Consider the following 22,031-nt stretch of genomic DNA (forward strand, 5'->3'; position numbering starts at 1 on the left):
TAAGGCATCTGTAGATAATGATAGAGTAGACCTAAGACCTTAACATAGGTAGGAATAGGCCGATAATGTAGGCAAACATTAGGATAAGTTAGCTAGGGAGAACTGGCAGCCCTAGCTTGATTGGCGGGGCGCAGGTCACAAAGACAGAATAGCGTCCTTCTTACGATAGACTTCGACTGGACAAGACGTGCCGTGAACATCAGGCGGCGCCCCCACGTGTCTTCACATCTGAGACCTGGGGAAATCTGGTAGAGACACCTCGATGTACCGTAGATGATCTCTTCCATCAGCCCATACAGTAAGACGAGATATTCACCTTTTTCCGTAGGATCTGGCCAGTGACTTAGGAGATTTGTGGGTTGAGTTAACTGAGGGCTCGGCGTGCTACAGAGAGAGTATGCCCAGTAAGTACCAGCGTCTCAGAGTCGTCTGAAGCTAGCGTCTGAGTCTGCATAGTTATACTAGGGGATACATACCCTCTTGGATATAGGAATTTCTGAGGTGCAGGCAGGACACTAATAAGGATTGAATATTGCAGGAATTAATGCTCCCGGTTGCACGTGGTTCCCAAGGGGAAGTCCAAGGGGGCTAAAGCTAGGCTTAGGAAGTTGAAGATCAGGATATATGCTGCAACACCAAGTAAGTTAGTCCTTTATACGTGCATGCAGGCGAGGTTTCTTGCAATACCAATCATTTGTGAAAAATCTGTCCTATAAGCCACTTGTGAGGCTGAGGTACCCATCTCAGAGCTCGGTGTCAACAGAGTTTGCCAGGGTAGGCGACTCACTTGGAGGCAGCCCAGACAAATTTTCACAAAAGTGGTCCTTCGAAAACCGGATGTGGAATAGCTAGGTTAAGCTATCATAGCTAGGCCACAGTTAGGAACCAGTTTAACAAAGTTAGGTTAAGCTATCATAGCTAGGCCACAGGTTAAGCTATCATAGCTAGGCCACAGTTAGGAACCAGTTTAAAAAAGTTAGGTTTAAGTTAGCACACCTAGGTCAAAGTTACTCAGAGGCTAGGCCAAGCTGACTATACACAGAAGTTGTTATTTGCAGTAATTTACAGGCAGGCCAGGTAGGCTAGAGAAGCTTGTGAATTTAATTATTTACAGTGATTACAAGTAATCCAGAGTAGGAGACTTGTGTGTTAATTACTTACAGTGGATTTGCAAGGTAGCCACAGTTAGGCTAGGCTTGTGCAATATTTACAAAAGGTTATAGTAGCTAGGACAGATTTAACCTAGTTATTATTTACAGGGAGTTATAAAGCCAGGTTTAAGTTATAGCACACTAGCTAGGTTAGGATTTACCTTATCCAACCATCCACGCTAAACAGAGTAAGCTGGGCACAGTTAGGCCAAGCTGTTTACATACATTATTTATTTACTGTTTCACAAGTTGAATTGTTGAATTTGCTTGTGTTAACCAAGTGATTTTAATTTGTATACTGCCCTATTAGTGTGTGATTTTCATTGTCTTTGATTCATGTTAATGTGGGATTTGTGAATTATACCTGAGACTAGGTTAAGTCCTGTAATTATTTGCTGGCATTGTACAGTTAAGTGCTAGGTTAAGCTTTCACATCGATACACATTTTGATTGGGATTTGAGAGCTAACAGTGTACATTTTTGATTCATAGTAGAGTCAATATAACAAAGGGAATTGTTAAGCTTGTTGAGAAGCCTTAAGACTCGTTCATTCTTACCTAACACCGTGACGTGCTGTGGGGTGGACTGGGTAAAGTACAATTAGTGTCACACTCCTCATTAAACTTCGACAATGGCAGATGGGGGTTCAGGAGAGTCTGGTTCAGTGCTAACAAAATTAAAACGATCAGTAGCAGCATACAAAGGGCATCTGAACAGAACGCGTAACAGGTGCAAGGCTACTTGCCAACGCAGTAATGTAGACTGCGATGATTTGCAGAACTGCTTGAAGAGTTTGGGGGAAAAGTGGGAAGCCTATGAACAAGCATTCTCAGCATATGAGCTACAGGCTATTGAGGATGAGGAATCCCAGGGAAGTCTTCAGCAGGCTATGGACGAATTCACTAAGGATGATGTAGATTGTCATCAGGAGATGAATATGTACAAAGATAAGTTAAGTACATTAAAGGCTAGTATTCCAAGGATGGTGTTGAACACCGCAGGTACCCCAAACAACCACACACCTGTCAATATGTTGCCCAAGTTGCCCCAGCTGAATTTACCAACGTTTGACGGAACCTTAACAGAGTACATTGGTTTCTGGGATCAGTTTAGAGCCCAGATAGATGACAGAAATGATTTGTCAGATGCCGTCAAGTTGCAGTATTTGCGGTCGCAGCTCAAGGGTAAAGCCTTAGATCTGGTCCGGCACTACCCGATTACTGACGCTAATTACCAACATGCCAAAGACCAATTAGAAGACATGTTTGGCAACACTGAGGAGATAAAGGTAGCTATACTTTATCGGTTGTTGGATCTAGAGGCTTGCCGACATGACCGTCAAAGTCTAGAGAAGTTCCGTATTGAGGTTATGAGCTTGTCCAATAGTTTCAGAGATTTGCATGATGAGAATGATTCAAAATGGATCCTTAGCCAGGTGATTCAGAGGAAACTGGCTAGCACGACAGTGCATGAGTTACACTTAAAACATCGGACGAATAGGTTCACGATAGACCAAATTGTTGAAGGGTTAGGGGATCTCATATCTCACCTGAGCATAGGTCAGGGGGAGAAATTACCTACCAAGGAGAAGTCGGTCAACTTCCCCAGACATTCGAGAGATAGACCTAAACCACCTCCCACTAAAGTAGGCACGTATTATGCCCAGGGCGAACCCTCCACCCACAGGGCCAAGGGAGAAGCCACTAAAGCGGCCAGTATGAGACGGTGCGTGTTTTGTGATGAAGAACACGCTAGTTCAGGGTGTTCAAGCTTCACCACCTATAACCAAAGGGTTCAACGGCTAAGAGAGTTGAGACTTTGTTTCAAGTGTTGTGGAGAACATTTTGCCAGGGACTGTAACACCATGCTCAGGGAGTGTCGGGGCTGCCGGAAGGGAAAGCACCACAGTGCACTGTGTCCTAATGATGCCGGATTAGCACAAGTTAAGGAGAGCAAACCGCAAGAAAGGGCGGAGAGCAAGAACAAGTCAGAAGTAACGATGAGTGTGGTGAGTACGGCACCGAGAATTTGTTCTGGTGAGCAATTTCAAGGCTCGGTGGCCTTGCCCACCATAATGGCGGTGGTCGCGAACGGGAAGAAGTCTGAAACAACCCGTTTGTTCTTCGACAGTGGGGCACAGAGATCCTTCATAGCGGAGAGTCTAGCCACTAGGTTGAAGCTGGAGACAGTTGGTAAAGTTGACATGAAGGTGGAAGGGTTTGGTGGGGAAGTCCCACGCAGGTCTTATCCAGTAGTCAATGTGACGGTCAGGTTAGCCGGGCATCGACGGGAAATTTCAGCCTTGATGGTGAAGAGGCTGCCCAATATCATTACCACTAGGGGACTGGCTGAAGCAGTCAAACGTTTGAGGGAGTTGGGTGTGAAGCTAGCAGAACCAGACATTGCTACAGACAATGTTAGTAATGTAGGCATATTGGTAGGAGGGGATTACCTAGACGAGTTCGTGTCTACGAGAAGGGTTATCAAGGAAGGTGTGGGCCTGTACAGGACTCCAGCGGGGTACATCGTAGGAGGCAGAATACCAGCTCACTTCCCTGCGACCCTGGGAAAGGAGGGCTCTGGTATTACAGCGACTGAGGCTGTACTGGTGATGCAGATTGGTGTGCACGAAGGCCTGTCAGAGGCGCAAGTTGGCATATCCGACAGTGAGCCGGTCCATAAACTATGGGACCTGGATGTAGTAGGGATTAAAGGTGACCAGCCGCCCCCCGAACACGAAGAGACGTATCGAGATTACTTGAACCATGTGCAGTTCAGGGACGGGCAGTATTGGGTGCGACTCCCATGGAAACCGGGCCACCCAACGCTGCCCACTAATTTCAAGAGGGCACGTGGTCAGTTGAATTCATTGGTGAACAGCCTGACCAGGAAGGGTCTGGTGGGGAAATATGATGATATTATTAAGGAACAGCTGGCCCTTGGGTTCATCGAGAAAGTGCCCAATGCCAGCCCTGGGGAAAACACCCATTATCTTCCACACATGGCAGTCACCAAGGAGTCGGTAACCACTCCCATCAGAGTAGTCTTCAACTGCAGCTCGCAGGCGAGTCCCCGAGAGCCATCGTTGAACGACTGTCTGCTCACAGGGCCCTCCCTGACGCAGAAATTAGCAGATGTGTTGTTGAGATTCAGGACGGAACAGTACGCCTATGCGGCAGACATTAGCAAAGCCTTCCTACGTATTGGGTTGCAGCCACAGGATAGGGACTACACAAGGTTCTTGTGGCTGGCTAACAGGGAGATGCCCAAGCAAGGGCATGATACCTATAGATTCAGGGCAGTGTTGTTTGGTGCCACTAGTTCACCATTCCTATTACAGGCTACCATAGACTACCACCTTGTGAACTGTAACAGCCCGCTTAAAGAATTACTGAAGACCCTATTTTATGTAGACAACATGCAGGGTACCACCTCAGATGAAAGGCTGTTGATGGATATTTACCGAGAGTCTAATCAGGAGATGCTCTCAGCTAACATGCCATTGAGAGAATGGGTGACAAACAATCCAACGTTGCGGGGCATGGTGGAACATGACTATACTGGCTACTCAGTGCCTGAGGTAACATCGGTGTTGGGACTAGAGTGGGAAGTCAAGGAAGACAGACTTAGGCTAAAGAGGAAGCCTGATGGGGAAGGGAAGCTGACCAGGAGGTCTTTGCTGAGCAAAGTGCAGACTGCCTTCGATCCTTTGGGTTTGTTGACACCCATCACCATTCGAGGGAGGATGCTAGTACAACAGACCTGGGAGCTGAACCTAGGTTGGGACGACCCACTGCCAGAAACAGTCTGCCAGGAGTGGGATCTGGTTAACAAAGACCTAGCGGAATTGCACGAGTTCACATTCCCCAGGTCCATCGGGTGCACCGGGCGGGATTATGACTTGCACGTCTTCTGTGATGCCTCCTCCAGGGCCTATGGGGCAGTAGCGTATTTGGTGGCCGGGGACCAAGTCAATCTGGTCACCAGTCGTGCGCGGGTGACACCCCTGAAGGATTGCTCGATCCCAAAGCTAGAGCTCACGGCGATGTTGCTGGGAGCAAGACTGGGTAAGTACGTAGAGGAGGTGTTAAGTAATCTGAGGGTGACACACACCTATGTATGGACAGACTCGGAGGTGGCCTTACAGTGGGTCCAGAATGACAGGTCTAAGCTCCCCTATGTCAGGAATCGGGTAAAGGAGATACGGGAACTACAGTCAACATCAACAATTCTGTATGTGCCTACAGATCAAAACCCAGCCGACCTGATAAGCCGAGGGGTGACACACAGAAAGTTGAGTAAAAGCGAGCTTTGGTTCAAAGGCCCAGACTGGTTACCGGCAAGGGATTGCTGGCCGGAGCAGAAATTCGTGGAGACAATCAGCAGCATAGTACATTTCGCGGGGGAACACGACACTGAATTATTTGACCCCAGGCGCTACTCCTCGTGGAGAAAACTTATAGGAGTCACGGAAATGGTATTTCGATTCGTGAGGAAGCTGCATGACAAGGTAAGCCAGGGTCGACAGTTGTCTCTAGTGGGTCCCAGAGAATATTGGATAAGGCAGTACCAAAGGGGGAGGTTTCCAGGAGTGCTGGAAGTACTTGCGACCCGGCAGCAGGTTATGGCGTCAGGACGCGTGTCCAACGATGACGACTCAGGGAACAGCAAATTGGTTCACTCATTGGGATTGTTCCTAGATCATGCGGGGCTAATAAGATGCAGGGGAAGAATACAAAACTCTGAGCTCAGCTATGGGGCCAAACATCCCGTGCTGCTGGGAAAGGAGGGATGGGCGACAGAGCTATTGATACAAGATGCCCATCAGAGGACCTTACATGGGGGGTTTGGAGATACCCTCACCTGCCTACGTCAGAATTACTGGGTACTGAAGGGTCGAGCTGCCGTCAAAAGGGTGCTAAAGAGTTGCACGGTCTGCCGGCGGTACGATGGGAGGACCCTACCCTACCCAGGTCCACCACCGCTGCCTCAGGAGCGGGTACATAGTGACAGGCCCTTTGAGACTGTAGGAATAGACTATACGGGGGCTATCACATTGAAGAACCCAGGGGACGTTAAGGAGGGCCCTCAGAAAGTATATGTCTGCCTGTTTACCTGTGCCACTACTCGAGCGGTGCATTTGGAGTTGGCAGAAGATATGACGACAGAGACTTTCGTGAAGTTGTTCAGGAGGTTTACTGCCAGATTCTCGTGCCCGCGATTGATTATCTCGGACAATGGCACAAGCTTTAGGGCGGCCGATAAAGTTTTCAGGAATCTTAGGGACAACGGAGAAGTACGAGAACACCTGAAGAGAATAGAGTGCGAGTGGAGGTTCATAGCTCCCAGGGCACCCTGGCAAGGGGGATTCTATGAACGCATGGTGGGCACAGTCAAAAGGTGCATTCGGAAGGTCTTGCACGGCAGGAGGGTGAGCTGTGATGAACTGAGGACAGTGTTAGTTGAGATAGAGGCAAGAGTTAATAACAGGCCTCTGACCTACGTACAAAATGGGATTGACGAGCAAGAAGCTCTCACCCCCAATCACATGCTGTTTGGAAGAAGGATTGAGCCCTTCCCCGCAATTTTGAGTCAGTCTTCCAAGGAGCTGGATTATTATGGGCCAGATGGTCCCCCCATCAATGAAGAACTGCACAGGAGTCACAACAGACTGGTGAACATCCTGGACAAATGGAACCAGGTGTGGCGCAGGGATTATTTGACAACCTTGCGGGAACATTTCTATGGTGCCGACCCCGAGGCGAATAAGATGATGCTAAGTGAAGGGGACCTGGTGCTGGTAGAATCCGAGGCGCCGAGGGCACACTGGCCTCTTGGCCTGGTAGTGTCAACCCACCCAGACAAGGCTGGGCGGTTGAGAATGGTGAAAGTGAGAATGAACGGTGTCGAGACTATAAGACCCATCAACAGGCTTTTGCCTCTCGAGGTCCACACGGTGGGACCGGGACATGAGAAATCAGACCAGAGGTTGAGTGAGCTGAGCGGCCGGACGACCCGTCGAACGGCGCTCGAGTCCAGGGCCCACTGGGGGGGCCTGCGGGAGGCAGACTTGATCTAGACTTAGCGCCTACCTTCGCCGGCGGGAGGATGTGGAAATTTATTTGGTCCAAATAGTTCCACAGCTCAGATCCAGCATGAGCGTCTGGTCGTCTGAGCTGAGCGACCCTTAAACCCTCCCAAACAAGCAAGGCATTCTCTGGTTGGCGGTTGGTAAGCTTATTTAATTTATAGATTTACTCTTCAGGGAAGGAGTAGGTAGGTTTACTGGTAATACACTAATATTAGGTTTACTAAGGCATCTGTAGATAATGATAGAGTAGACCTAAGACCTTAACATAGGTAGGAATAGGCCGATAATGTAGGCAAACATTAGGATAAGTTAGCTAGGGAGAACTGGCAGCCCTAGCTTGAATGGCGGGGCGCAGGTCACAAAGACAGAATAGCGTCCTTCTTACGATAGACTTCGACTGGACAAGACGTGCCGTGAACATCAGGCGGCGCCCCCACGTGTCTTCACATCTGAGACCTGGGGAAATCTGGTAGAGACACCTCGATGTACCGTAGATGATCTCTTCCATCAGCCCATACAGTAAGACGAGATATTCACCTTTTTCCGTAGGATCTGGCCAGTGACTTAGGAGATTTGTGGGTTGAGTTAACTGAGGGCTCGGCGTGCTACAGAGAGAGTATGCCCAGTAAGTACCAGCGTCTCAGAGTCGTCTGAAGCTAGCGTCTGAGTCTGCATAGTTATACTAGGGGATACATACCCTCTTGGATATAGGAATTTCTGAGGTGCAGGCAGGACACTAATAAGGATTGAATATTGCAGGAATTAATGCTCCCGGTTGCACGTGGTTCCCAAGGGGAAGTCCAAGGGGGCTAAAGCTAGGCTTAGGAAGTTGAAGATCAGGATATATGCTGCAACACCAAGTAAGTTAGTCCTTTATACGTGCATGCAGGCGAGGTTTCTTGCAATACCAATCATTTGTGAAAAATCTGTCCTATAAGCCACTTGTGAGGCTGAGGTACCCATCTCAGAGCTCGGTGTCAACAGAGTTTGCCAGGGTAGGCGACTCACTTGGAGGCAGCCCAGACAAATTTTCACACAGTCAGGCCAAGTGGAGCAAAGAGCAGTGACTCTGGCTTGTGACTAGTTTGCCGAGTTATTGCAGATTCTAACGTGGCTATAAATCACATTTGATTCCTGGGCAGTTTGCATTGAATACCAGTGTTGTGATATCCTAACATCTAGAATTTGGGTAGTTTCTCCCACATAATATAAGTTGCAAGTATTGCAACCAATTCTGTAAACACCACCTACACAATGTTAAGAATTCTTTACCAAAATGCTTTTAACACTGTGAATTCTTAAAAACTACTAGTATGTTAAATCTTTCCAGGGCATTTGGCAGGACAGATAAATTCTCATTGTATGTGAGAACCAGCACATTCTTGACCTGAGGTGTTATTCTATGATAAGTTTTCCTAGCTGCTAGCAACACTGTTTCCATGATCTCTTTAGGGTACAGCAGTTTTGTGGCAGTGTCAAATATTTTTATAATTTCTTCATCGAGAAACTCTGGGCAGCACACTCGGTAAGCTGTCAGAAACATAGTGAGAAAAACACTCAGTAGCCTTCCTATATACTTTAAACTTAAATTTTCTATCAACCCAGTGTATTAACATCTATGAATGGAAGTTTAGATTCCACTTCTTTCTCCACAATGAATTTAATTGACAGGAGAGTACATAGGAAGACCACTAATATGTGCTCATTAGATTAGATTCGTTTATAGCTGAAGCCATCGTGCATAGCATAAAACCAGACTCCTTTAAAAATACTTTGAACTGTCTTAGTGCTGTACTTCCACACAGGATTTAAGGCCTGTACCAGCGTCTGCCGGAGAATCTTGTGAGATAGTTAAACTTTGGCGGTTTTCCTTTGGATAAACTACAGATATCTCCGTTTAAATGAGACTTTAAATAAGTCAGCTGTGGACCCGTTTTTAGATGTACAGAAAATTCTTAAGACAATTGCCATATATATCTATATTTAGAATGTAAAGTCTTTTATATCATATCAAAGTCTGACTAAATTTTTGATAATTGTTATGTCACTAATATTATGCTTGTTAGGTTATTACATTATCAGTGCATGTGGGCTGGATGTCTCCTAATGCTTTAATATTTAATCTTTCTGGCATTGGGCTCTGGACATTGGTATGCCTGGAGCACTTACTGCCTCCTGCCGACAGGGCTAACTGCGGCTTGGCGAGTATCATTCTCTCAGCAGTTGGAGTTATAGCAGAGGTTAGTCTAAGCATCCCCAGACTTGTTTCTCTACATATAACTGCACTCTGAAGGTCTGGAGGTGAAGTGAAACAAATCTGGATGGGAATCGTAGCAGGTACGATTCTGCAGAACATCACGAGCGACGAGCATAAAAGCTTTCTGTACAAGAGGGCTCAGTCACTCGGGGGCTGACTTGACATCAGCTGTCAAACGCACTGGTCACACGGGTGACTTGGCAGTGGTGCTACTCAGGTCTGGCTCAGACCTCACTGGACACATGGAAACTTTAAACACCCGTGGTACATGCGGTACAACATGGCTTAAACTAGCTAATGATGCTTTTCTGTGCATAAAACTGACTAAGACATACTAAAATGTGAGAACACTGACTGAGAGAAATTAACACACGACATATATCTTCTCTTAGTCTTCTCGGCAATATTTTAATAATTACTGAAAACTCGATGGTGACATCATGTGATGTCAGGCGTGATGACGTCAGCAGCACTGTGACGTCAGCAGACATCTCGAGGTGACGTCAGTAGACATCGTGACGTCATGAAGTCGGGCAGCTTCGTCGGTGACGTCAATGTGATGTGGGCAGCAGACCACAGCATGAGGCCTGGGACATCTGGTAACTCATGTGGCTGGTAGATCTACGTGACATCGCCCACACCCAACGTGGCGTCGGGATCCACGTGGCGTAGTGATCTACGTGGCATGCTGGTCTATGTGGCATGCTGGTCTACGTGGCATGCTGATCCATGTAGCTTCGAGTGGCCTCGGGCACTCGGATACACAGCTCTGGCAATGAATCACACGAAAAACAGCAGAAAACACAGCAGAGGGAGTGAGCAGTGGTGAGTGTATGGTAGACGGGTGAGCGTGAGTAGGGCGAGCATGGGCAAGGTGAGGAACAGCCGCTTCCTCTCCTCCTCCCCCACCCACAAACACGTGGAGAAGCTCACACTGGACGCAGAAATCACCACAAAACTCACCTCTGTCTTGCTGAAACAGCTGTGCTGAGCTGAACAACAACAGCAGCAACATACAAGTGACGCTGAACACGTGACTTGAAAAACAGCATGGGACGCTGTAGCGTGGGGTCACTTACAATTCTCGGAGAATTTCGGCAAATTTCGGCTGGATCCTGCTTGTACCTGTGTCTGGATGCTCAGACGTGCAGACACGACATCAGGATAACTCGTTGAGAGAGGAATGCTTCTTGTGTAGGGTGATGAAGCGAAGATGACTTCATACCTCTCCTTCCTCTCTCCGGGCAAACAATTGCTGCGACCACCACTTTCCAGCATTTATAACGGGATTATTTGGTAGTATGGTAGTGGGGAGTAAATGATACGTCTTCAGAGGCTTCTTTGTTTATTGAAAATGTCGTGGTGGGTACACAGGCTTGTGTTGTGCCCATGGCCCGGGAAGGGCCATCCCACGAGAGAGAGCTGGGAGTACTTGTGTCTTGCTGCTAGGCCGCTGTGTGAGTGAGCGCGAGGCAAGGGCAGACAGGCTGAAGTAGCAACGCCTATAAGTGGCAGCACCAGCATGGCGCGAAATATGAACTAAGCTGGCAGACAGCATGGGCTGTCTGTGCAGACAGTACAGGCTGTCTACATTACTGCCTCCTCTCTGGTATGCCTTGAGCACTTACTGCCTCCTCTCTGGTATGCCTGGAGCACTTACTGCCTCCTCTCTGGTATGCCTGGAGCACTTACTGCCTCCTCTCTGGTATGCTTGGAGCACATACTGCCTCCTCCCTGGTATGCTTGGAGCACTTACTGCCTCCTCTCTCGTATGCCTGGAGCACTTACTGCTTCCTCTCTGGTATGCCTGGAGCACTTACTGCCTCCTCTCTGGTATGCCTGGGGCACTTACTGCCTCCTCCCTGGTATGCCTGGAACATTTACTGCCTCCTCCCTGGTATGCCTGGAGCACTTACTGCCTCCTCCCTGGTATGCCTGGAACATTTACTGCCTCCTCCCTGGTATGCCTGGAGCACTTACTGCCTCCTCCCTGGTATGCATGGAGCACTTACTGCCTCCTCCCTGGTTTGCCTGGGGCACTTACTGCCTCCTTCCTGGTATGCCTGGAGCACTTACTGCCTCCTCCCTGGTATACCTGGAACACTTACTGCCTCCTCCCTGGTATGCCTGGAGCACTTACTGCCTCCTCCCTGGTATGGCTGGAGCACTTACTGCCTTCTCTCTGGTATGCCTGGAGCACTTACTGCCTCCTCTCTGGTATGCCTGGAGCACTTACTGCCTCCTCCCTGGTATGCCTGGAGCACTTACTGCCTCCTCCCTGGTATGCCTGGGGCACTTACTTCCTCCACTCTGGTATGCCTGGGGCACTTACTGCCTCCTCTCTGGTATGCCTGGAGCACTTACTGCCTCCTCTCTGGTATGCCTGGAGCACTTACTGCCTCCTCTCTGGTATGTCTGGAGCACTTACTGCCTCCTCCCTGGTATGTCTGGAGCACTTACTGCCTTCTCCCTGGTATGCCTGGAGCACTTACTGCCTCCTCTCTGGTATGCCTGGAGCACTTACTGCCTCCTCCCTGGTATGCCTGGAGCACTTACTGCCTCCTCCCTGGTATGCCTGGAGCACTTACTGCCTCCTCTCTGGTATGCATGGGGAGCTTACTGCCTCCTCTCTGGTATGCCTTGGGCACTTACTGCCTCCTCCCTGGTATGCCTGGAGCACTTACTGCCTCCTCCCTGGTATGCCTGGGGCACTTACTGCCACCTCTCTGGTATGCCTGGAGCACTTACTGCCTCCTCCCTGGCATGCCTGGAGCACTTACTGCTTCCTCTCTGGTATGCCTGGAGCACTTACTGCCTCCTCCCTGGTATGCATGGAGCACTTACTGCCTCCTCTCTGGTATGCCTGGAGCACTTACTGCCTCCTCCCTGGTATGCCAGGAGCACTTACTGCCTCCTCCCTAGTATGCCTGGGGCACTTACTGCCTCCTCCCTGGTATGCTTGGAGCACTTACTGCCTCCTCTCTGGTATACCTGGAGCACTTACTGCCTCCTCCCTAGTATGCCTGGAGCACTTACTGCCTCCTCTCTGGTATGCCTGGAGCACTTACTGCCTCCTCCCTGGTATGCCTGGAGCACTCTTACTGCCTCCTCTCTGGTATGCCTGGAGCACTTACTGCCTCCTCTCTGGTATGCCTGGGGAACTTACTGCCTCCTCTCTGGTATGCCTTGGGCACTTACTGCCTCCTCCCTGGTATGCCTGGGGCACTTACTGCCTCCTCCCTGGTATGCCTGGAGCACTTACAGCCTCCTCCCTGGTATGCCTGGGGCACTTACTGCCTCTTCTCTGGTATGCCTGGAGCACTTACTGCCTCCTCACTGGCATGCCTGGAGCACTTACTGCCTCCTCTCTGGTATGCCTGGAGCACTTACTGCCTCCTCCCTGGTATGCCTGGAGCACTTACTGCCTCCTCTCTGGCATGCCTGGAGCACTTACTGCCTCCTCCCTGGTATGCATGGAGCACTTACTGCCTCCTCCCTGGTATGCCTGGAGCACTTACTGCCTCCTCTCTGGTATGCCTGGGGCACTTACTGCCTTCTCCCTGGTATGCCTGGGGCACTTACTATCTCCTCCCTGGTATGCCTGGAGCACTTACTGCCTCCTCTCTGGTATGTCTGGAGCACTTACTGCCTTCTCCCTGGTATGCCTGGGGCACTTACTGCCTCCTCTCTGGTATGCCTGGGGCACTTACTGCCTTCTCCCTGGTATGCCTGGGGCACTTACTGCCTCCTCTCTGGTATGCCTGGGGCACTTACTGCCTCCTCCCTTGTATGCTTGGGGCACTTACCGCCTCCTCTCTGGTATGCCTGGGGCACTTACTGCCTTCTCGCTGGTATGCCTGGGGCACTTACTGCCTCCTCTCTGGTATGCCTGGGGCACTTACTGCCTCCTCCCTGGTATGCCTGGAGCACTTACTGCCTCCTCCCTGGTATGCCTGGAGCACTTACTGCCTCCTCTCTGGTATGCATGGAGCACTTACTGCCTCCTCCCTGGTTTGCCTGGAACACTTACTGCCTCCTCACTGGTATGCATGGAGCACTTACTGCCTCCTCCCTGGTATGCCTGGAACACTTACTGCCTCCTCCCTGGTATGCCTGGAGCACTTACTGCCTCCTCCCTGGTATGCATGGAGCACTTACTGCCTCCTCTCTGGTATGCCTGGGGCACTTACTGCCTCCTCTCTGGTATGCCTGGAACACTTACTGCCTCCTCCCTGGTTTGCCTGGAACACTTACTGCCTCCTCACTGGTATGCATGGAGCACTTACTGCCTCCTCCCTGGTATGCCTGGAACACTTACTGCCTCCTCCCTGGTATGCCTGGAGCACTTACTGCCTCCTCCCTGGTATGCATGGAGCACTTACTGCCTCCTCTCTGGTATGCCTGGAACACTTATTGCCTCCTCCCTGGTATGCCTGGAACACTTACTGCCTCCTCCCTGGTATGCCTGGAACACTTACTGCCTCCTCCCTGGTATGCCTGGAACACTTATTGCCTCCTCCCTGGTATGCCTGGAACACTTATTGCCTCCTCCCTGGTATGCCTGGAACACTTACTGCCTCCTCCCTGGTATGCCTGGAACACTTACTGCCTCCTCCCTGGTATGTCTGGAGCACTTACTGCCTCCTCCCTGGTATGCCTGGAACACTTACTGCCTCCTCCCTGGTATGCCTGGAACACTTACTGCCTCCTCCCTGGTATGTCTGGAGCACTTACTGCCTACTCCCTGGTATGCCTGGAGCACTTACTGCCTCCTCCCTGGTATGCCTGGAGCACTTACTGCCTCCTCCCTGGTATGCCTGGAGCACTTACTGCCTCCTCCCTGGTATGCCTGGAGCACTTACTGCCTCCTCCCTGGTATGCCTGGAGCACTTACTGCCTCCTCCCTGGTATGCCTGGAGCACTTACTGCCTCCTCCCTGGTATGCCTGGAGCACTTACTGCCTCCTCCCTGGTATGCCTGGAGCACTTACTGCCTCCTCCCTGGTATGCCTGGAGCACTTACTGCCTCCTCCCTGGTATGCCTGGAGCACTTACTGCCTCCTCCCTGGTATGCCTTGGGCACTTACTGCCTCCTCCCTGGTATGCCTGGAGCACTTACTGCCTCCTCTCTGGTATGCCTGGAGCACTTACTGCCTCCTCCCTGGTATGCCTGGAGCACTTACTGCCTCCTTCCTGGTATGCCTGGAGCACTTACTGCCTCCTCCATGGTATGCCTGGAGCACTTACTGCCTCCTCCCTGTATGCCTGGAGCACTTACTGCCTCCTCCCTGGTATGCCTGGAGCACTTACTGCCTCCTCCTTGGTATGCCTGGAGCACTTACTGCCTCCTCCCTGGTATGCCTGCAGCACTTACTGCCTCCTCCCTGGTATGCCTGGAGCACTTACTGCCTCCTCCCTGGTATGCCTGGAGCACTTACTGCCTCCTCCCTGGTATGCATGGAGCACTTACTGCCTCCTCTCTGGTATGCCTGGAACACTTACTGCCTCCTCCCTGGTATGCCTGGAACACTTACTGCCTCCTCCCTGGTATGCCTGGAACACTTACTGCCTCCTCCCTGGTATGTCTGGAGCACTTACTGCCTCCTCCCTGGTATGCCTGGAACACTTACTGCCTCCTCCCTGGTATGCCTGGAGCACTTACTGCCTCCTCCCTGGTATGCCTGGAGCACTTACTGCCTTCTCCCTGGTATGTCTGGAGCACTTACTGCCTCCTCCCTGGTATGCCTGGAACACTTACTGCCTCCTCCCTGGTATGCCTGGAGCACTTACTGCCTCCTCTCTGGTATGCCTGGAGCACTTACTGCCTCCTCCCTGGTATGCCTGGAGCACTTACTGCCTCCTCCCTGGTATGCCTGGAGCACTTACTGCCTCCTCCCTGTTATGCCTGGAGCACTTACTGCCTCCTCCCTGGTATGCCTGGAGCACTTACTGCCTCCTCCCTGGTATGCCTGGAGCACATACTGCCTCCTCCCTGGTATGCCTGGAGCACTTACTGCCTCCTCCCTGGTATGCCTGGAGCACTTACTGCCTCCTCCCTGGTATGCCTGGAGCACTTACTGCCTCCTCCCTGGTATGCCTGGAGCACTTACTGCCTCCTCCCTGGTATGCCTGGAGCACTTACTGCCTCCTCCCTGGTATGCCTGGAGCACTTACTGCCTCCTCCCTGGTATGCCTGGAGCACTTACTGCCTCCTCCCTGGTATGCCTGAAGCACTTACTGCCTCCTCCCTGGTATGCCTGGAGCACTTACTGCCTCCTCTCTGGTATGCCTGGAGCACTTACTGCCTCCTCCCTGGTATGCCTGGAGCACTTACTGCCTCCTCCCTGGTATGCCTGGAGCACTTACTGCCTCCTCTCTGGTATGCCTGGAGCACTTACTGCCTCCTCCCTGGTATGCCTGGAGCACTTACTGCCTCCTCCCTGGTATGCCTGGAGCACTTACTGCCTCCTCCCTGGTATGCCTGGAGCACTTACTGCCTCCTCCCTGGTATGCCTGGAGCACTTACTGCCTCCTCCCTGGTATGCCTGGAGCACTTACTGCCTCCTCCCTGGTATGCCTGGAGCACTTACTGCCTCCTCCCTGGTATGCCTGGAGCACTTACTGCCTCCTCCCTGGTATGCCTGGAGCACTTACTGCCTCCTCCCTGGTATGCCTGGAGCACTTACTGCCCCCTCCCTGGTATGCCTGGAGCACTTACTGCCTCCTCCCTGGTATGCCTGGAGCACTTACTGCCTCCTCCCTGGTATGCCTGGAGCACTTACTGCCTCCTCCCTGGTATGCCTGGAGCACTTACTGCCTCCTCTCTGGTATGCCTGGAGCACTTACTGCCTCCTCTCTGGTATGCCTGGAGCACTTACTGCCTCCTCCCTGGTATGCCTGGAGCACTTACTGCCTCCTCTCTGGTATGCCTGGAGCACTTACTGCCTCCTCTCTGGTATGCCTGGAGCACTTACTGCCTCCTCTCTGGTATGCCTGGAGCACTTACTGCCTCCTCTCTGGTATGCCTGGAGCACTTACTGCCTCCTCTCTGGTATGCCTGGAGCACTTACTGCCTCCTCTCTGGTATGCCTGGAGCACTTACTGCCTCCTCCCTGGTATGCCTGGAGCATTTACTGCCTCCTCCCTGGTATGCCTGGAGCACTTACTGCCTCCTCCCTGGTATGCCTGGAGCACTTACTGCCTCCTCCCTGGTATGTCTGGAGCACTTACTGCCTCCTCCCTGGTATGCCTGGAGCACTTACTGCCTCCTCCCTGGTATGCCTGGAGCACTTACTGCCTCCTCCCTGGTATGCCTGGAGCACTTACTGCCTCCTCCCTGGTATGCCTGGAGCACTTACTGCCTCCTCCCTGGTATGCCTGGAGCACTTACTGCCTCCTCCCTGGTATGCCTGGAGCACTTACTGCCTCCTCCCTGGTATGCCTGGAGCACTTACTGCCTCCTCCCTGGTATGCCTGGAGCACTTACTGCCTCCTCCCTGGTATGCCTGGAGCACTTACTGCCTCCTCTCTGGTATGCCTGGAGCACTTACTGCCTCCTCTCTGGTATGCCTGGAGCACTTACTGCCTCCTCCCTGGTATGCCTGGAGCACTTACTGCCTCCTCTCTGGTATGCCTGGAGCACTTACTGCCTCCTCTCTGGTATGCCTGGAGCACTTACTGCCTCCTCTCTGGTATGCCTGGAGCACTTACTGCCTCCTCTCTGGTATGCCTGGAGCACTTACTGCCTCCTCTCTGGTATGCCTGGAGCACTTACTGCCTCCTCCCTGGTATGCCTGGAGCACTTACTGCCTCCTCCCTGGTATGCCTGGAGCACTTACTGCCTCCTCCCTGGTATGCCTGGAGCACTTACTGCCTCCTCCCTGGTATGCCTGGAGCACTTACTGCCTCCTCCCTGGTATGCCTGGAGCACTTACTGCCTCCTCCCTGGTATGCCTGGAGCACTTACTGCCTCCTCCCTGGTATGCCTGGAGCACTTACTGCCTCCTCCCTGGTATGCCTGGAGCACTTACTGCCTCCTCCCTGGTATGCCTGGAGCACTTACTGCCTCCTCCCTGGTATGCCTGGAGCACTTACTGCCTCCTCCCTGGTATGCCTGGAGCACTTACTGCCTCCTCCCTGGTATGCCTGGAGCACTTACTGCCTCCTCCCTGGTATGCCTGGAGCACTTACTGCCTCCTCCCTGGTATGCCTGGAGCACTTACTGCCTCCTCCCTGGTATGCCTGGAGCACTTACTGCCTCCTCTCTGGTATGCCTGGAGCACTTACTGCCTCCTCTCTGGTATGCCTGGAGCACTTACTGCCTCCTCCCTGGTATGCCTGGAGCACTTACTGCCTCCTCTCTGGTATGCCTGGAGCACTTACTGCCTCCTCTCTGGTATGCCTGGAGCACTTACTGCCTCCTCTCTGGTATGCCTGGAGCACTTACTGCCTCCTCTCTGGTATGCCTGGAGCAATTACTGCCTCCTCTCTGGTATGCCTGGAGCACTTACTGCCTCCTCCCTGGTATGCCTGGAGCACTTACTGCCTCCTCCCTGGTATGCCTGGAGCACTTACTGCCTCCTCCCTGGTATGCCTGGAGCACTTACTGCCTCCTCCCTGGTATGCCTGGAGCACTTACTGCCTCCTCCCTGGTATGCCTGGAGCACTTACTGCCTCCTCCCTGGTATGCCTGGAGCACACACTGCCTCCTCCCTGGTATGCCTGGAGCACTTACTGCCTCCTCCCTGGTATGCCTGGAGCACTTACTGCCTCCTCCCTGGTATGCCTGGAGCACTTACTGCCTCCTCCCTGGTATGCCTGGAGCACTTACTGCCTCCTCCCTGGTATGCCTGGAGCACTTACTGCCTCCTCTCTGGTATGCCTGGAGCACTTACTGCCTCCTCCCTGGTATGCCTGGAGCACTTACTGCCTCCTCCCTGGTATGCCTGGAGCACTTACTGCCTCCTCCCTGGTATGCCTGGAGCACTTACTGCCTCCTCCCTGGTATGCCTGGAGCACTTACTGCCTCCTCCCTGGTATGCCTGGAGCACTTACTGCCTCCTCCCTGGTATGTCTGGAGCACTTACTGCCTCCTCTCTGGTATGCCTGGAGCATTTACTGCCTCCTCCCTGGTATGCCTGGAGCACTTACTGCCTCCTCCTTGGTATGCCTGGAGCACTTACTGCCTCCTCTCTGGTATGCCTGGAGCACTTACTGCCTCCTCTCTACCTCATGCGAGCAAAGACTCTTCCTCTGAATATATTTGCTTGGACTTCTTCCTCTTTTCTGCGACCTTGCATGTTCGTGATGATGTGTTGATTGCAACATGCAAGGCCTAGAGCTATCATTCGACTACCCCCATGTTTTTTTTTTTTGCATCTTGTATTGTTTGCTCGCATTTTTTTGCGAACACGCAATACAGATATCCAAACACTTTCTTGCCACAGCCACAATTAACATTTTGATACAATAGTGTCTTATTCTCTTGATTCACTAGTACATGTAAATATTCGATACATTATCTGCTTGCTATTCGTGTATGTTCATTCATACGTTCATATATTCATTAAACCCTTGTGGAAATGAAAGGCTTTTACTGAATTTTAACTTCACCGTCAGATCGTGGAGAATCCCATACATAATTAACCGGGAGTTGTAGAGTTTACTGGAGAAGTGGACGGATTGAATACTACCTCATGCTCTTACAAGGAGAACCAGAGAACCTTTGGTTCAATACTTCTTCTATGTCACTTGTTCTTTATTCGTTTAGCTCACATACTTTTTTGCTCCTTCCCAAATATTCTCCAAAGATGTGGTCCCAGGATTACGTCCCCTTTTTAACATTATTACCCAAGTGATTGCAGCAACTACTCTTACTTTTATTTTTTTTGACTCTTTTCTCTATATTTACTCCATACTTGCAGAGTCAGTTAGGTGATACTTTATTTCTCTTTCTCTATGGAGCTTCCTACCCCAGTCAACACTGCTGCGTGGCTGTCAGCTGGTGGTTGGGATTTTTTTTCTTTCTTAATTTTTGTACTCTCTACTATTGTTATTACTACCACACTGGTGGACAAATGGTAAGATATTTATTTTCTATATACTAAAGTGTACTCCCAGTTTGACTGCCACCTTGTTCTGTAATAATAATTTAATCAGTTGAAGCTTTATACTCATATGGGTCATGTGTTGAGGGTAAGGATATGCAGGGATAGGAATATGCAAGGATCAGAAGCTAATAAATGGTAGGGATGTATCAGGGTAGGAAATAGTCGACGAAGAGGTTAGTGCAAGAGTAAAATATAAATCATAGTGCAATTGGTTAGCTTCCATCAAAAACCCAAAGAGAGTTTCTTTGTCAGTGAGGAAGTCCGTTAGAGTGAATGTGTTGGCGGGGTCTAGGCAGAAGTAAATCCTGCGTGCCCACTGATAGACAAGACAATCTATAATGATATGGTATGTTGACAGTGCAACCTGGCAGTCCCTATAGAGTGGCGCTGGTCATTTCTCCTCGTGGTATCCGTGAGTAAGTCACGAATGTCCGATACATAAGCATGAGAATGCAGCTTCCTAAACCCTAAAGTGGTGTGAAGATTAAGGCCAGAATCGCTATCATGGTTTTATAGAAAACAATTTATTGGAGTCTAACTAGGATTAATGCTGTTGCCAGCAGGTGCAAAGTTGTTGAGAGAACACTGAAAAATAGCCCGAGAAAGGAATACCCCCAAGGAAAATTGGAAGGTCATGAATAGCTCACCGAGCAGTTGAGTCAGCTTGTTCACTCACGTAACCATCGACGGGTCCACGACCCAGCAAAATATGAAGGCTTTGTATTTACTAGATCCCCTCAAGGAAGGTTCCTTGATGTTGGTGAGGGGCTCTTGATTTAGAGAATTGGATCTGTGCTCCAGTTCTCCGAATTAAGCCTGAATGCCTTCCACATCCCCCCCCCAGGCGCTGTATAATCCTCCGGGTTTAGCGCTTCCCCCTTGATTATAATAATAATAATAATAATAATAATGTATTTACTAGATATGTGATATAACCAAAGTTGTATTTGAAGAAGGATGCTATGAGGGGAGTCGAATTTCTGAATATTTTGTAACACTTTAGGAGTCGGAAACAGCTACGAATGACGAGGTGGATTTGGCTGCAATACGTGTGATAGCAATGACAATCGTATGTAACTGCTGTAAAAATACTGGACAACTCTAGTAAATGACCTTAGATTGCCCTACTCTTTTGACTGCCGCCCTCATCATCGGGTGTAAAATAAAACTATCTAATTAAGAAAGTAACCAACGAAATTTCAGTCGGCTGTAACAGAAGTCAGTGATCCTGTCCAGAGAGTGACAAAAATTAGGAGTAATATACTAAAATTAAATGATATTAAATGTGTTAAGGGGAGTTACTGTTACAAAATTTTGAAAAGTAAGTTCAATATTGAACTTACTTTTCACATTACCTGCTATGTTTTTCATGGTTTTCTATAATTAAACCAAAAGTCTCACTGTTGCGTGTTTACCCAAACCTTCTAGCGTTGTGCTCCATTATCCATACACGTGATTTATTATTAATTTAAGGCTCATTGCCTTGACGAAAGTTTACAATTCATCTTAGCTATGTGATACTTGTAAGTGAAATATTATAAGTGAAGCTTATAAGTGAAATTGATCTTTTTTTAACCAGCACTTTATATGCTAGTTTTTGTTTTCATGTTATATATTTTCCAAAGCGAATATTTAGTAAAATAATTAACAGTATATTAAATAATAGTGAATTATGGGTATATACATAGAGAGGTGTACATCTCTCAGTGATTATACAGTGAAAGTTGTTTATAAGGTTTGCTTTACTAGTGGGATACAGGTGACGTGCAGTTAATGTAATTTAGATTTAACCAGAAAGGCACACAAGGTTTGAAGTAAGAATGAATAAATAAGAAATTAGGTAACCTTTTCCTCGAAGGAGGTGACTGTGGCAGTTGGTAGCAGGGCGCCAGAAGAATTGAAGCTTACGATGGAGGAGATGTCGTAGTGTTTCAGGAACGGCATCTCTGCCAAAGACTTGGCCAGGTGGGGAACAATTGGGCAATATGTCACCTTCCACAAAAATCAAATAAGGAAAGCTTTAGATAATCGTAGAAACATTAACGTTTTATAATATACATCTGCAGAATTTCAAATGAAGTTTCAGTATAATGAAACCATGATCTATGCTTACCTTGAAATTCTGAATAGTCTGAAGAAATTTTCTGGCGCTGAAACTTTGGACGAAAACAGTAGTGCCACCAAATTGAAGACAGAGATGAAGCATTATGTGACCATAGCTGTGGCACACGGGTATAACAAGGAGGACCACCTTGAACCTTGTTTCATATGTCATTGTCCCCGGTGGAATGGCACTGGCCTCACACCTGGTGATCAAGTATTATATTGATATTTTTCTTTAGAAATATCAGAAATATCCATGAGGTAACTGATGTTGGTCAAAAGCTCTAGCTCAGTGAAATTTGACCCTCATTCCTTTTCCTG

At 49.8% G+C, this 22,031-nt stretch overlaps 2 protein-coding genes across 2 annotated transcripts in view; one reads left to right on the plus strand and one right to left on the minus strand.

Annotated features, from left to right (window-relative positions):
- LOC128700276 (uncharacterized) overlaps positions 1-22,031 on the minus strand; it is a 191,817-nt gene that overhangs the window by 59,458 nt on the left and 110,328 nt on the right. Inside the window, exons 6-7 of the mRNA XM_070100016.1 lie at positions 21,721-21,913; positions 21,453-21,599 (exon numbers count right to left, since the gene is read on the minus strand). Coding sequence (XP_069956117.1) covers positions 21,453-21,599; positions 21,721-21,913 — 340 coding nt within the window. The remainder of the gene's footprint in view (positions 1-21,452; positions 21,600-21,720; positions 21,914-22,031) is intronic.
- LOC138854817 (uncharacterized) lies at positions 6,281-8,271 on the plus strand. Its single transcript, XM_070100018.1, has 2 exons — positions 6,281-7,867; positions 8,002-8,271. Exon 1 carries the CDS (start codon positions 6,310-6,312, stop codon positions 7,228-7,230), a length of 921 nt encoding a protein of 306 aa, XP_069956119.1. The 5' UTR covers positions 6,281-6,309; the 3' UTR covers positions 7,231-7,867; positions 8,002-8,271.

This window comes from Cherax quadricarinatus, chromosome 71 (assembly GCF_038502225.1).
Source record: "Cherax quadricarinatus isolate ZL_2023a chromosome 71, ASM3850222v1, whole genome shotgun sequence".
NCBI classification, from domain to species: Eukaryota; Metazoa; Arthropoda; class Malacostraca; order Decapoda; family Parastacidae; genus Cherax; species Cherax quadricarinatus.

Bases quoted from the DNA above. Each gene is read 5' to 3' on its own strand.
- LOC138854817 (XM_070100018.1), top strand. From the start codon at position 6,310: ATGACGACAGAGACTTTCGTGAAGTTGTTCAGGAGGTTTACTGCCAGA.